This window comes from Dipodomys spectabilis, unplaced genomic scaffold (assembly GCF_019054845.1).
Source record: "Dipodomys spectabilis isolate Male_0828 unplaced genomic scaffold, ASM1905484v1 ptg000783l, whole genome shotgun sequence".
Taxonomy (NCBI): domain Eukaryota; kingdom Metazoa; phylum Chordata; class Mammalia; order Rodentia; family Heteromyidae; genus Dipodomys; species Dipodomys spectabilis.
Window position 1 is genome coordinate 27,869,001 of NW_024871460.1, and position 14,184 is coordinate 27,883,184.

The 14,184-nt window shown below is 39.5% G+C and overlaps 1 protein-coding gene and 1 pseudogene across 1 annotated transcript in view; both read right to left on the reverse strand.

The window, feature by feature from the left end:
* The window catches only part of Decr1 (2,4-dienoyl-CoA reductase 1), a 33,551-nt gene extending 20,054 nt beyond the window's left edge, over window positions 1-13,497 (reverse strand). Inside the window, exons 1-4 of the mRNA XM_042673184.1 lie at window positions 13,389-13,497; window positions 2,203-2,405; window positions 495-552; window positions 284-370 (exon numbers count right to left, since the gene is read on the reverse strand). Coding sequence (XP_042529118.1) covers window positions 284-370; window positions 495-552; window positions 2,203-2,405; window positions 13,389-13,457 — 417 coding nt within the window. The 5' untranslated portion in view covers window positions 13,458-13,497. The remainder of the gene's footprint in view (window positions 1-283; window positions 371-494; window positions 553-2,202; window positions 2,406-13,388) is intronic.
* On the reverse strand, window positions 11,469-11,825 carry LOC122102456 (annotated as a pseudogene).
* Window positions 13,498-14,184: the final 687 nt, after the last annotated feature.

Below are 14,184 nucleotides of genomic sequence, written 5' to 3' on the forward strand. Positions count from 1 at the left end.
TAGATAACTGCTCTCATTATTTCATAATCTTATTAAATAAAGTAAAATCAAGTTTCTTCTACAGTTATAAATGTGCTTTTGAAGTATTTCTGAAAGGAAATGATGTAGCAGTCCAGCTGATCATTTCTCTGCCTTAAGCAAAGTTGGGATTTTCCTAAAGCCAGAAAGTAAGTGCCTTTCAATGCAACCCTTGCTCACATCAGTAGTTTATTTCCTTTGTATCTTGGTGGGTATTTTCAACATCAAAAGCCTTGTGTTTTGGCTTCCTCTCCATTATACTTACATTAGGATGCCCTGCAACTTTGATCAGTTCCAACACAGCATCATGAACCATATCAGGATCCCTTACATCACACTGAATTGCATGAACCTGCAAAAGAACAAAGAAAAGAGAGCCCTACATATTCCAGGCTTCCTAAAGCAAAAGCATGAATAAATTATTTAAAGACATTACAACTCCTGAATTTAACTTAGATGACTGTGTCTTGATGTACCTTATTTCCAGTCTGAGAAGAAATTTCTTCTGCAGCAGCTTTCAAAACATCAATCTTCCTAGAAATAAACACATGGAACTTTGTATAAGTTTTGCATTATACTTTTACTTTAAATTTGTAAGTTAAAGAACACAGAGAATCTGTGGCTTTAAGAAAGGCATTTTTGATAGAGCATGAAAAATTATATCTACACACAAATCACTTTCAATGAGTGCATCTTTCAAAAGCTAAAATTCAGGCCAGGCATCAGTTCACACCTGTAATCTTAGCTCCTGAGGAAGCAGAGACCTGAGGATCATGGTTCAAAGCCAACTTGGGCAGGGAAGTTCATGAAACTCTTATCCCCAATTAACTACCAAAAAAGCCAGAAATGGCACTGTGACTCAAAGAGATAGAACTCTAGCCTTGAGCACAAAAGCTCAAGAAACAGTGCCAGAGCTCTGTACAAACACACACAAAAAAAGTTAAAATTTAAATAATGTTCATATACCTGTTACTAATTCAGTGAATTAGTCATTTCTACATCAGTTACTTGGGCATTTTCTACGTTTACTTAATAATAATCATTATATTTGTTCTTTTACCCAGGCCATTTTGAACCTTCAATTTGTAATATTAGTAGGTTTCAGCCTAAACTTAAGAGGTTAGACAACCTATATTCATTGTCTTATGTGCTTGAAAGAAATACTACGTTAAGCATGTAACTGTAACCCACTGGTACATCACCTTGACAATAAAATGTTTTTAAAGAAATACAAATATAAACTACAAATATAAACTACACAGTATTAAAATAAAAATACTGTTTTAAAACATTACAATATGAAAACAAAAATGTTCTGGCCAATGTGCATTTCTGTGTGACACAGTGAACATCGTACATTATTTAAAATTGGAGGGAGGGATAAATTTCTTGACTAGCTTTTTTTTTTTTTTCTTTTTGGGTCCGGTCGTGGGGCCTGAACTCTGGGCCTGGGCACTGTCCCTCAGCTCTTCAGCTCAAGGCTAGCACTCTACCACTTGAGCCACAGTGCCACTTCCGGCTTTTTTGTTTTTGCTTATGTGGTGCTGAGGAATCGAACCCAGGGCCTCATGCATGCAAGGCAAGCGCTCTACCACTGAGCCACCTTCCCAGCCCCTCTTGACTAGCTTTTAAAGCTCTAGATTTACATAGTTACCCGGTATTAGGATATGCCTCAATAAGAAATTCCTTAACATGCTCTTATCCTTCCTACATTCAATACAATAGATGTTCTGAAATATCTGCCATCTTAAAGAAAACAGAAGGATTATAGCCATTATCCTAGTATAAGGTTAACTATCAATTAAAGCAGTAATCACAATCACTACCACTAGAAACAAAGCATCCTCACTGTACTTTGTAACATTATCACTGGTTTTAAATGTAAACATCATCACTTTGATAATTGTCATTATTTTTATTTCAAATGAATACCTGATTTTTTCAAAGATTTATTTAATCTGTATAATACTGTACAGATTTTAATCTGTATAATATTTTATAAAATTTATAGATTATACTTATAAAATTTATCATTTTAATTTGTCTCTTTTATACATGATTTGCACCATGCAAATTTGCATCATTTGCATACGATACAAATCAAACAACCCAAAGAAGTTTCTTCAGTATTGTGGAAGAGAACTTTTCCAATAGACCCTCAAGTACCCACTGATATTCACTTACCGACTGGCTATCACACACTCAGCCCCCAGGCTGGATAGAAAAGTTGTCATTGCCTTGCCAAGACCAGTACCTCCTCCCGTAATGAATGCCACTTTTCCTTGAAAACTATTAGGTGGTAACATAGGTTTTTGAAGTGGTGGAAAAAATTTAGACTGTGGAGCATTGGTAGTTTGATATAGTATTTTTGTTCCATAACTGAAAGACTAAAACGAAGAGAAAATGAATTAAAACATATACATATATTGCCAAAAGTAAGATGAAATTTTAAGATTTATTCACAAATTCAATATTAATCAAATTCTTGGATGAATGCACTCTTTGTAAGCATATAATTATTACATATTATATATGATATGTTATATATTATAAAATCAATTATTATTCTTTTTTTCAGTGTTAAGTAACATGAGGAAGTGGCTTCGAACAGGCTCCAAGATAGGTGCTGGTGGCTCATGCTTGTAATCCTAACTTCTAGAAGGCTAACATCTGAGGATCATGATTTTAAAGCCATCCTGGGCAGGGAAGTCTGTGAGACTCTTATCTCCGATTAACCCCCAGAAAACCAGAAGTGGCACTGTAGCTGAAGTGGTAGGGCACTAGCCTTGAGAAAGGGTCCAGGGTCCAGGCCAAGAGTTCAAGCTCCATAATTGACAAAACAAAAGAACAGACTCAGGAGCTTGCAGGCATGGAAAGAGAGATTTTCTGTCTAGTCTATTAATTCTACTCTCTGAAGTGGTAGAATTTCCTCTATATCATAATAAACTACAATCAAGTTATTTAACCTATGTGTGTCTCAGTTTTTTTCATCTGTAATATGAGGACAATAAAAGAACCTTCTTAATAGAATACTGTAAGGACTACCTATGTTAATGCAAGTTAAATAACATAGCACATATTGAGCACCCTATAAATGATTTACATGTATCTTGCTTAAAGTTTCAGAGAAAAAAAATTACACAAAATATTTTTGTCTGTTAAAAGAATATTCCTTTAGGGCTGGGAAGGTGGCTCAGTGGTAGAGCACTTGCCTTGCATGCTCGAGGCCCTGGGTTCGATTCCTCAGCACCACATAAGAAAAAAGCTGGAAGTGGCGCTATGGCTCAAGTGGTAGAGTGCTAGCCTTGAGCTGAAGAGCTGAGGGACAGCGCCCAGGCCCAGAGTTCAGGCCCCACGACTGGACCCCCCCAAAAAAAATGAATAAATAAATTTAAAAAAGAATATTCCTTTATAAAGTTTATCAAATCAAAGGTTAGCTTGCTTTTTCTTTCCTTTTCTTTTGTACCAGCAATGGGGCTTGAACTCAGGGCCTCGTGCTCTTGCTTAACTTTTTCCCCTCATGGCTAGCACTCTACCACTTGGGCCACAGTACACTTCTGGCTTCTTACTGGCTATTGGAGATATACACTTCTGGCTTCTTACTGGCTATTGGAGATATAAAAAAAAATCTCTTAGATTTATCTGACTGGGACAATTTTGAATGGCAACCCTTAGATCTCAGTCTCCTGAGTAGCTAGGATTACAAGTGTGAGCCACAGATGCCTGACTCATGCCAATCAATTTAGAACCAATGAAATATCTGTTATACTTAAAATAGAAAGGAAAACCAATTTATTTTAAATAAAAAATATATTGCTGTATTTTGTACTGTAAAATTATTTTTTTAGAATGCAATAATTTCATTTGTAAAATCTGAGAAGAATCCAGGTGGTTTACACTTATATTTCCGTATCATACTACTTCTGAATATCACTTATATTCTTTCCCATCTTAACTACAAAAACAAATTTTAAGTGTTGACCATAAGAAACAATAGTAGCTAACATTTATTAAGGTGTTATAACCATTAAGATTATCCAGTGACTACATGAAATAGGTATGTTTTGACTTCATTACACAAGAAGGACTCAAAGTAGTCAAAAACACTGACAAAGCTTAGGACCAACATTCACAGATAGGTTGTTAGGCTCCTGGGTTTTCTTATAACTGCCTTGCATATTGCTCATGTCTATCCTCTGAGCACTTGCAAAGCTTAATGATCACAACATTACACCAGAGAATTGTGTGAGGTCCCCCGTTAGTTAATGGTAGCAAAATCAAAGCTCTGCAGTTTATCATTCCCTACTAGAGTATCATTCCCTACTAGAGTATGTCTTTTTTTTTTTTTGGGTCCAGTCGTGGGGCCTGAACTCTGGGCCTGGGCGCTGTCCCTCAGCTCTTCAGCTCAAGGCTAGTGCTCTACCACTTGAGCCACAGCGCCACTTCCAGCTTTTTTCTTATGTGGTGCTGAGGAATCGAACCCAGGGTCTCGAGCATGCAAGGCAAGTGCTCTACCACTGATCCACCTTCCCAGCCCTACTAGAGTATTTCTGTAAGCTAAATAAACTACCATCACTTTATCCAGGTTATCTAGAAATTTGCCCTAATAACATGGACAATGACAGAATAAATTAACTGGAAATTGCCCAAGAAAGTGCTCAGAATGTATGTAATAGCAACTAAGGTTGAAAAAAAAAAAAGAAATGTGCAACATGTTTTTAACATAGAAATAAATGGTTGGAAAAGACTAGAAGAAAATACTAGTAAGCAATAGAGTGAATCTTACCATATGCCCGTGTCCCCAATGATCTTTTCTCACATAAAAAATACTTTTAATAAGGTAATTTTGCTTTCATTTTATAAAGGAAATTGGAGTAAAGTCAAATAACATTTTACGAATACTAAGTCATGAAGAATGACTCAAATCCATAATTTGTTTGACTTCAGTCTGTCCTTTATGGCTATTACCTCTAAATGATGGTATTACAGACAATTACCTGTTTCCATTTAGTTGTTTCCATTTAGTTGGGTTTTAGTGTTTTTTAAATTTTTCTCAATAAATATAGTTTATTTCATAATTGGGAAATAACAGTATTAATGGACAAAATTTGAGAATGTATATAAATTAACTGGTGAAGATAAATTTGCAAATCTGGTCATGTTCCATGCCAGCCATCATATTTCTCACAACTTCATGTTGACAAGACATTATTATGCTTTGGCATAATAATCCAAGCAACCTACAATAATCTTTTTCTACATAAATGGCAGTTTTACGGCTGCCACCCGCCCCCAGAACTATTAACTTAATATGATGATTCAGGAAGTTTTCAAGAATAGACTGGTAAATTTGTCACTACCTAATAATAATGAAAAAAAATGCATTTAAATTTATAGACTCTACCATGAATTTTACTTATTCAATTCTAATTTGTATAGAGAATTTGATGTGAGGCTTTATGAGAGATAATCAATATATGTATGTACAACTGTTAAACGTTTTTTAAAGGTATTTCTTCTGACCTCCTAACTGCTATAGAATAGCATATAATGCAAAATATATTACATTTAATAGCAACAACAATCCTAGTGCCTATAATGTAACAAGATCATTACATGAGGCATACCTATTTACCTTATTTTATTCAAACAATACTGATCTTAGGATTTCACTTCCCTACCAATCCAAAAGTGAAAAAAAAATCTGACACACTATTTAATTCACAGTTCACAGCATATATGTGAATATAAATTCAGCTATCTTTTGGTCTAAATGTTGTTCAATATTGAGACAACAGAAATGCTCAGGCGTTACTGAATTATGCCACACTTGATTCTCTAGTTCTCCAAAAGCCATACTAAAATATCCACAGTTTGATTTGGCCATTTGTTTCTAAATTTTAAAAAATGAAACTAAAATACACTTTCAACAATGTTTAAATCTTGTTTGATGACTTTTTTAGAAATAATTTGCTTAGAAATAAGTTGTTGAAAATGGAAACAATACCCTTCATATCAAGACTGATTTCTGCATAAATCTTTGGTGACAAAATTTTCAAAATTCGCTTTAAGTCTTTTTTTTTTGGGGGGTCCGGTCGTGGGGCCTGAACTCTGGGCCTGGGCGCTGTCCCTCAGCTCTTCAGCCCAGGGCTAGTGCTCTACCGCTTGAGCCACAGCGCCACTTCCGGCTTTTTTTCTTTTTGCTTATGTGGTGCTGAGGAATCGAACCCAGGGCCTCAGGCATGCAAGGCAAGCGCTCTACCACTGAGCCACCTTCCCAGTCTTTTAATTTGAGCAATGTTTATTTTTAGTGCTGAAAGTTCTAAACCCACCTCAAGCAGACTGGCTCCCACCTACCTCCACCTCTGTAACTCATTAGTCTCCACACCATATAAACAGTATCTTCTATCTTCACATATCCCTAATGTATAATACCAAAACTAGCAAGTGGCCATCATGCTTCTAATTCTCAAGTGGAAATATGTGAAAGTCTTGACCCTGTTCCTTCCCTAGAAGATGAAAATTGTGTATCAAGGAGATTTATACTTAAATTACTTTAGGATTTGGGTTAGTCATGAAATCCCATCCTAATAAACTACTGATGTCTTCTGCAGTCAATAATACAAAAAATTCAATTCTTGAGGAAGATGTTCAATTGAGTATATAATGCTCCCAGTCTACCTTCATAACTCCACGGCTTTTCAAATTTACCACAGAGAAATAAGCTCTGCACTTACTAATCCTTCAGCATTCCTCAAACTGGAAAATCTTTTACCTACTAGCCTTTGCCTTAACTTTCCTTCAGCCAGAAATACATGCTTTAATTATTTAATAAAGCAAATGCAATATTTATCTGTTGAAACTACAAAATATCATTAAGAAATTAAAGAAGCTGGGCATGTAGGTATACACCTATAATCTCTATAATGCAAGATGAGGTAGAGATTAGAAATATTGAGGTCCTTGAGACCCACATGGACAAAAAATGTGAAGCTGTACCCAAAACAATATGTATAGTTTAAAAAAAAAAAAGCTTGGGGGCATGGATTAATTGGATTAATTGATATAGAGCACCTGCCTAGAAAGTTCAAGACTCTGAGTTCAAACCTCAGTAATATAAATATATGTTTAAAAAACCTAAAGAAATTAATATATATATATATAGTGTGTGCATGAATTAGAAAACTGCATTTTAGGGACTAGGAATGTAGCTTAGTGGTAGAATGTTTGCCTAGCATGCATGAGGCCAGGCCACATAAACAAAAAAAGTTATATATACCTATTTATTTATTTATTTATTAAGAAAATTGCATTCTGTGTGGAGGCCAATATTTCCCAAATTGACCTAGAGATTTAACAATATCCCTATCAAAATACCAGTTGGCTTTTTGCCAACTGAGATCTTTTGAGATCTTTTCATACAGCTTGAGTGTTCAACATGTTCTTTAATTAGTATTTCACTAAAATAGTTAACACAAAATAATGAGATATGTAAGGCCACAATATAGAAGGAGTATAGAAGAAATCAAAGCCATACAAGAAAAAATGGAATAGAATAAGTTTCATACACATATGCACCTTACTTGAAGTATAAATACTTTATCTTCAGCATTTTCTGTATACTTATATACAATGATATACTTCCACATTTATTTAGAGACAGATTCTCAGTGTCTATTGGTTTGGGTCAAATGAATTTTTTTTAGATCAAAGTGACTATACAACTTTCAGAGTAAAAGCTTCCACAGGCTAGGCCTTAACAATCACGTCAGGTTAATAAACACCAGAAAACCACATTTTTCAAAGGATGAGTTTGAAAAATGCAAGTTATTTAATTCCCAAAACACCTCTTGTTTTTCTATATATATTCCTTATATATTAAGCCTCCCATAGCTACTTCCTAATTCATTTTGCCCACATGCTAGAAGTCACTTCTTTGTGCTATGTATGCTTTCTTTTCATGCTCAGACCATAGCCACTTCTAACAAGGGGTGTGGTTCCCAGCAGGAGGCATCTGAACATGCAGGGAAAGCTATAGAGGATATTCTAGTGAATGTTACAGTGCAGAAAAGAATTGTCTCAACCCAAATGCCAATAGTGCTCTTGCAAACGTTAAAGAACTAAAGTGCCCAAACTGTCATATGCATGGCTAGACACAGGCCACGTTAAGCTCATGCTCTCATCTGTAGATTTTCTGACCATGTCTATGCTTTAACTTAAAAGAGGGGGCATTGCACAGGCTGCTGAGATTCTAAGCTTCTGCACAGCACAGATCTCGTTGCCACAGCAACTTGAAGGTAAGGCAGAACAAATATAAAAGAAAGTGCCTCGCTGGACTCCAAGCTAAATGCCTAGTCTGAATCACAGTTGCTGGTAGCAAGGCCAAATTACATTTGTGTGTAATGATATATAACAATGAACTAGGGTCCTTGAAAAAGTAGCTTCTCTGTGCTACAGGGTGTGCTTTCAACTTTTATGATACTTATCTGTCTGCAGTTAAATGCAGACTGAACAGATTCTTCCCAATAGTATACAATCTAGGAAGAGAAATTAGGAGGCAACTTAAGGTATTTACCCAATCTTCACTAACATCATTCTTGAGAGTCACTTCTCTCTGATACCCTGTTACCTGAGTCAAAACTTATATGATTTTGGGAGGGAACCAAAAATCAGAACTTCTGCCCTTTTTTATTTGGGAATTTACTTTCGTGAGAAGATATTAAGGAAAACACGATATTATAATTAGGTACAGAGTTCCTTCCTTTATTTATTTCAACTTTTTACTGTGCATCTGCTGTGTCTTGAGCACTATTTCAGGCAATGGCAATATAGCTTTGAACAAAACAGATAACTACACCCTCAGGAAGATTCTATCTGGAAAGACAAGGAACAAATAAGTGAAATTTACAGTATATTAAAAGCTGGTATGTGCCGCAAGTAAAAGAGAAAAAAAAAAAACATGGAGAACAAAAAGGATAGAACACTTCTACATTAAATAGGTGGTCAGAGAAAGCCTCTCTGGCAGTGATACCTTCAGCAAAATACTGAAAGAGGTGAAGGATGAATCACAGTTCCCAGGAAGGGAGGAATATGAATTGAAGCTCTAAGAAGAAAATGGGCCTAGTGGAAAAATGGCAAGAAGGTGGTATGGCTGAAGTAAGAGGGAAGGAGAAGTCAACAAGACAAAGAGGACTAGATCGTGAAGTCCAACGTCAGCCACAATGTAGACACATGCATAGTAAGAAACATTTGCACTGGGCGCCGGTGGCAGAAGTTCAGCAGGATTTGCCTTAGAGGATTATTCTGGATTCTGTGTTGAGAACAGAATGTGAGGAGTAGAGCTAGAGACAGGGAGACAATGTGGCACTTGCAGATCAGGCCATACAGAGATGACGGCTTAAACCTCAATGCTATCAACAGAAGTGGTGGGAAATTGGCAAACTAAGTTACTTGGAAGGTCCTGAAAGTGAGGATATAATGAATTATCACTGGGAAAATATTGACCAGTTCCATATACTTCTTCTTCAGTGAAGCCCAACCTTATAAAACTTTGACCTTTTTCACTAAAAATGTATAAACAGATCTCTGGTGCATTGAAAAGATCAAGACCATAAGAGTGACAGACACTTCAAATAGAAGGCGTTACTCTAAATGAGAGCTGATGAGGGTGGCAGAAATAAAGAGGGGGGAAAGCATATTCTACACATAAAACTATCATGTAAATTAGCCTGTACACACATGCTCAGTACATAGAAGTGGTGAATAAGAGAAAGATACTGTCGATGAAATGACTGCTAGACAGGAAGCCCATAGTGAGGATAAGGAGCTCTTTGTTAGAAGTACCTTGTGTAAAATATACATATGGCAATACCTAAGGTAATTCATTTTGAAACACGAAGCAAAAATCAGGGCAAATGGTAAATGGCAGCAGCATTTCATGATGTGAGTGATTATGAGGGCTTACAGTTTCAGCGCTCCTTTTATGACACAGTGTCTTTCCCTTTGGATCCACTGATTTCAAAGGTCTGTTATCTCACAACATTCACAGATCCTGAGGATCTCCTCTGGTCTCCAGCCTCCAGTCTCTGCTCACCCCAAACCTCCTACATAGCTCTCAAGGTAGGACTTTTCAGATAGGGTCTCCGACTTTGCCCCAACTTAATGGTGATCATCCTTTCTTTGCCTTCCAGTAGCTATGATGACAGGTCTGTCATCACACCTAACTCCTGTTCATAATTTTCATGGCACTGTATCAACTCAGCACAGGTCAGTCTTTCCTTCTCCCAACCTCTGTCTTCAACCATCCACCAAGATTTCTGTTACCTCCTAAATATCATTCTACTTAAAGTCTCTCCAAACCAATACTACTTTTGTTAGAATCACCTCACTTCTCATATGGAAAAAGGATCATCGAAGGTCTGCCACTTACTTCCACTTTGACCCCACTCCTCTACCTCAAGATAAAGCTTTAATATCTTCATGGGACCCCTAGTCTGTTCAATAACCTGTCTCATGCTTTCTCACTACCAAAAACCTCAAGTCTGGGCCTTCCCACAGGCCACTCCCCCACCTAGAGCTTACTTAAGCTTTGGTAACTCCTATTCATCTTCTGATAACAGCTTAAACATATACCAAAAATACCCCTAGAAAACCAAACAATCCCTAAAGGGGCAGTGCTTGTTTCTTCCCCAGTCCTGATGGGGAGCTTGGTTAAGGAACTCAAACCTTCTTTCTGCCACCTTGTTGCAACAGAGATGGTTGAACTCACTAAGAAACTTAGAGTCTATCTACTCTCATTGAGGAGGATTAGGGCTTAGACAAACGGCCTCTTGGGAACTAGCTGTTCCCAGAGAAAAATGTTCCAAACTCTTCCTAAGAAGCCAAAGCTGCCAAATTGAGGCAATGTCCAGATAACAGACCCAGTTGGCTGTAAGAACAAGTCCTTTAAAACAAAAAGTGATACTGGGCTGAGAAGGTGGCTCAGTGGTAGAGCACTTACCTTGCATGCATGAGGTCCTGGGTTCGATTTCTCAGCACCACATAAGCAGAAAAAGACTGAAGTAGTACTGTGGCTCAAGTGGTAGAGAACTAGCCTTAAGCTGAAGAGCTGAGGGTCAACACCCAGGCCCAGAGTTCAGGCCCCATGACAAACAAAAAAAAAGAAAAAAAAAGTGATACTTAGGAGCAGGTGCTGGTGGCTCACACCTGTGATCCGAGCTATTCAGAAAACTGAGATCTGAAGATTGTGGTTAAGAAGCCAGGCTTGACAGGAAAGTCCATGAGATTCTTGCTGAGGCTCAAATGGTAAAGCATTAACTTTGAGCACTCAGGGACAAGGCCCAGGCCCAGAGTTCAAACCCATGACTGGCCAAAAAAAAAAATTAATTCTTGGGATTCATTTTACAGACTAAAAACAAGGTGCTTTGTTTTTGTTTGTTTGTTTCTTGCATCTCACAGACACATTTTATTCATGCCACATAAGAAGTGGTGCTCCTACAAGTATATATACAGTGACGTTCCATGTTCCTATCTAGCAAAGCTTGCTTAAACGTGCAGGCAGACTAGCGTGTCGCCTCGTGCATTCAAAGGAGCTGGCTAATGATGGCCGTGAGAAGGTGCAGATGTGGAACTTTTTAAAGCCTTACTTCTTTTATCAGAACTCCTGATCTTATACACGATGAAGCCCATCAACCCCATCCCTACCCAGATCTCCTGGTAAACCTGAGTGTAGTAGTTTCAGGGGGACCCAGACATTTTTCATAAAGCTTTGAAGCATCTCGACAGGACTGAGGGCTCAGACCCCACCAGACACCACAGCCATCTTCCAGGAAAGATCAGGAGCCACCACAGGGCCCACCAGGAAGGCCAGGAGCTTTGTGTTTTAAGTCACATACACACACAAAATCAAAAGACCTGTGATGTCATCGGGCTATAAGCAAAAATCAGTTTTTTCTTCTCACATACACATCCTGAGTACATAGCACACAGTAAGTGGCCATTTAAAAAAATCTAACTATGGAAACATGCTCTAGTATGTCATATACTCTATAACACCAAATCAGTTAAAGAAAACAAAGCTTTTTAACTTCTACACACATACCATCCTTTAGGTCTAGACTACACTTAAGGACCTATAAAATCCAACTCCTGATTCAAAAGCCAGTTCTAGGATAAATTCCAGGAAGCCTCCTTCCCTGAGACCAGGCAGAGAGGTTTAGAACTCAAAGCCTTTCCCTTGTTAGACAGGCAGCCATGTGAGCCATGTTTCCAGATATTTTTATTTTTGCTTTGGTTATTTTTCAGATAAGGTCTTCCCTTTTTGCTGGGGCCTGACCTTGGACGATCCTCCCACCTATGTGTAGGTTGAGGTGAGATCTGGCTGTGCCAGGGCTAACCTCAAACAGATTTCCTGCACTCTCATCTCCACCTCCAGAGTAGCTGAGACACTCAGCTCACCCCTTAGGTTTTGTTTTTGTTCTGTTTTGTTTCCTTTTTATGTGGATTTGTTTTGTGAAAATTCATTATACAAATGGAATCCTATAGTGTCATATCCACTGAGATGGAGTTGAGGGGCAGGGAGAAATGCATGCTGTGAGAACTGTACCACAGACCCAACCCGAAGAAATGACCTGCTCCTTCTGGAACACATTTTTTTTTTCCAAACAACTACAGAACTTCCCACTTCGACCTTAAGACCAGCTTTTGACTGCTGCCAATAAGCGTTTGTCAATAGCTACAAGTGGGCAAAGTGCCAATGAACTTCATTCCAGAATAACTTTGTGGGGCCCTCCAGCCTGTGACTTTATGTCTAGGATTAAAATCCTCTTGTTTATTCAAAATGTCTATTGGAGACAGATCTCTATATTTTTAAGTCTGAAGTTTGAATTAATGACACGAACACATAGGTAGATCCTCATTTAAAAAAAAAAAAAAGATTTCAGTTAAGACCCACGTTCACCCACAAAGCTGTTCACACAGCCCAGCCCTTGGTCTTCAAGGCAGTAGTTGTGACCTGTCCTTTGTTCCCTGTTCTTTCCCTATCTTTCCACCGATTCACACACAACTTTGAAAGTTGGAGGAGGGGGGAGAAGGCGGGTAACAAGAAACTTAGAAAAGCACCTATCTCCTACACAGCACAGACGCCAGCTGTCCTCGCTCCCCACGTGGGCCTCGCCCCTCCTAGTTGGATCTCTTCAATCTCCCAGCGCCCGAGCCCCCATCTCTCCCCTAATGATGAAGTTAGGGTCCCAGCCCAGCTCTCCACGCCCGGGACGTCCCACCCGCTCTTCAACCCCTGAGCTCTGCGTCCAGCCCCTTGGTCCTGGCACCATGGGCCCCGGCCGGGCCCCCAACCTCTCCAGCCGCCTTACCCGCTGTGGACTAAGGCCCCAAGACAGCTGGGACACCCGCGCACAGAGGACCAGGCCGCGCAGCGCCATGTCGCCCGCCGAAGCTGCAAGGCCCGGAGGCGGGACAGAAAGGACAGAGTTCTCGGAGGCGGACGGGGCGGGGAGGCTACGCGCCCTCCGCCCGCCCCGGGCCCCGCCCAGCCACTGCTGCCGGCTCCCCCCGGGCGCCCTGGGCCCCAAGTGCTAGAGGGCGGTGGGAAAGGTGTCCTTGTGAGGGCGGGTGGGAATGGTGTCCTTGTGAGTGGGGACACTTTGATGCCTTATTAAGTTGCCAGATTGCAGGAACACGTGACGCGCGCCGTCCACCGAGGGTTAGTGCCTCTTTGCAGTAATTCATGTTTGCCTTAAATCCATGTAGTAGAGCATCTCCTAGTGCCCGGATAACATCTCGGATTTAAACGTGGCCTCGCTTCTCCTCCGTGTGTGTGTGTGGGGGGGGGGGGTTAGCCGTCCCTCCCAGACCTCGAGATTTGGAAGGACACAACGCCGCCTATTGCCGAGTTGTGGCTCAGACCGTCCACCCTTTGCTTTTCTCTCTGACGAACGAATAAGCACCTACAAAAGCCAAAGCAGACGCCTAAACAATTCACCCTTGAAGAACAGGGGTTGGAAATGCGTGAGTCCACTTAAAGGACTTGTCTTTTACTTGAGATCTGGGCGGGATGGGGAAGAGGGGCCGGGACCTGCCAAAAAGTGTACGCTAGCGGGTTCTCACCTGTAATCCTAGCTACTCAGGAGGCTGAGATCTGGGGATCCT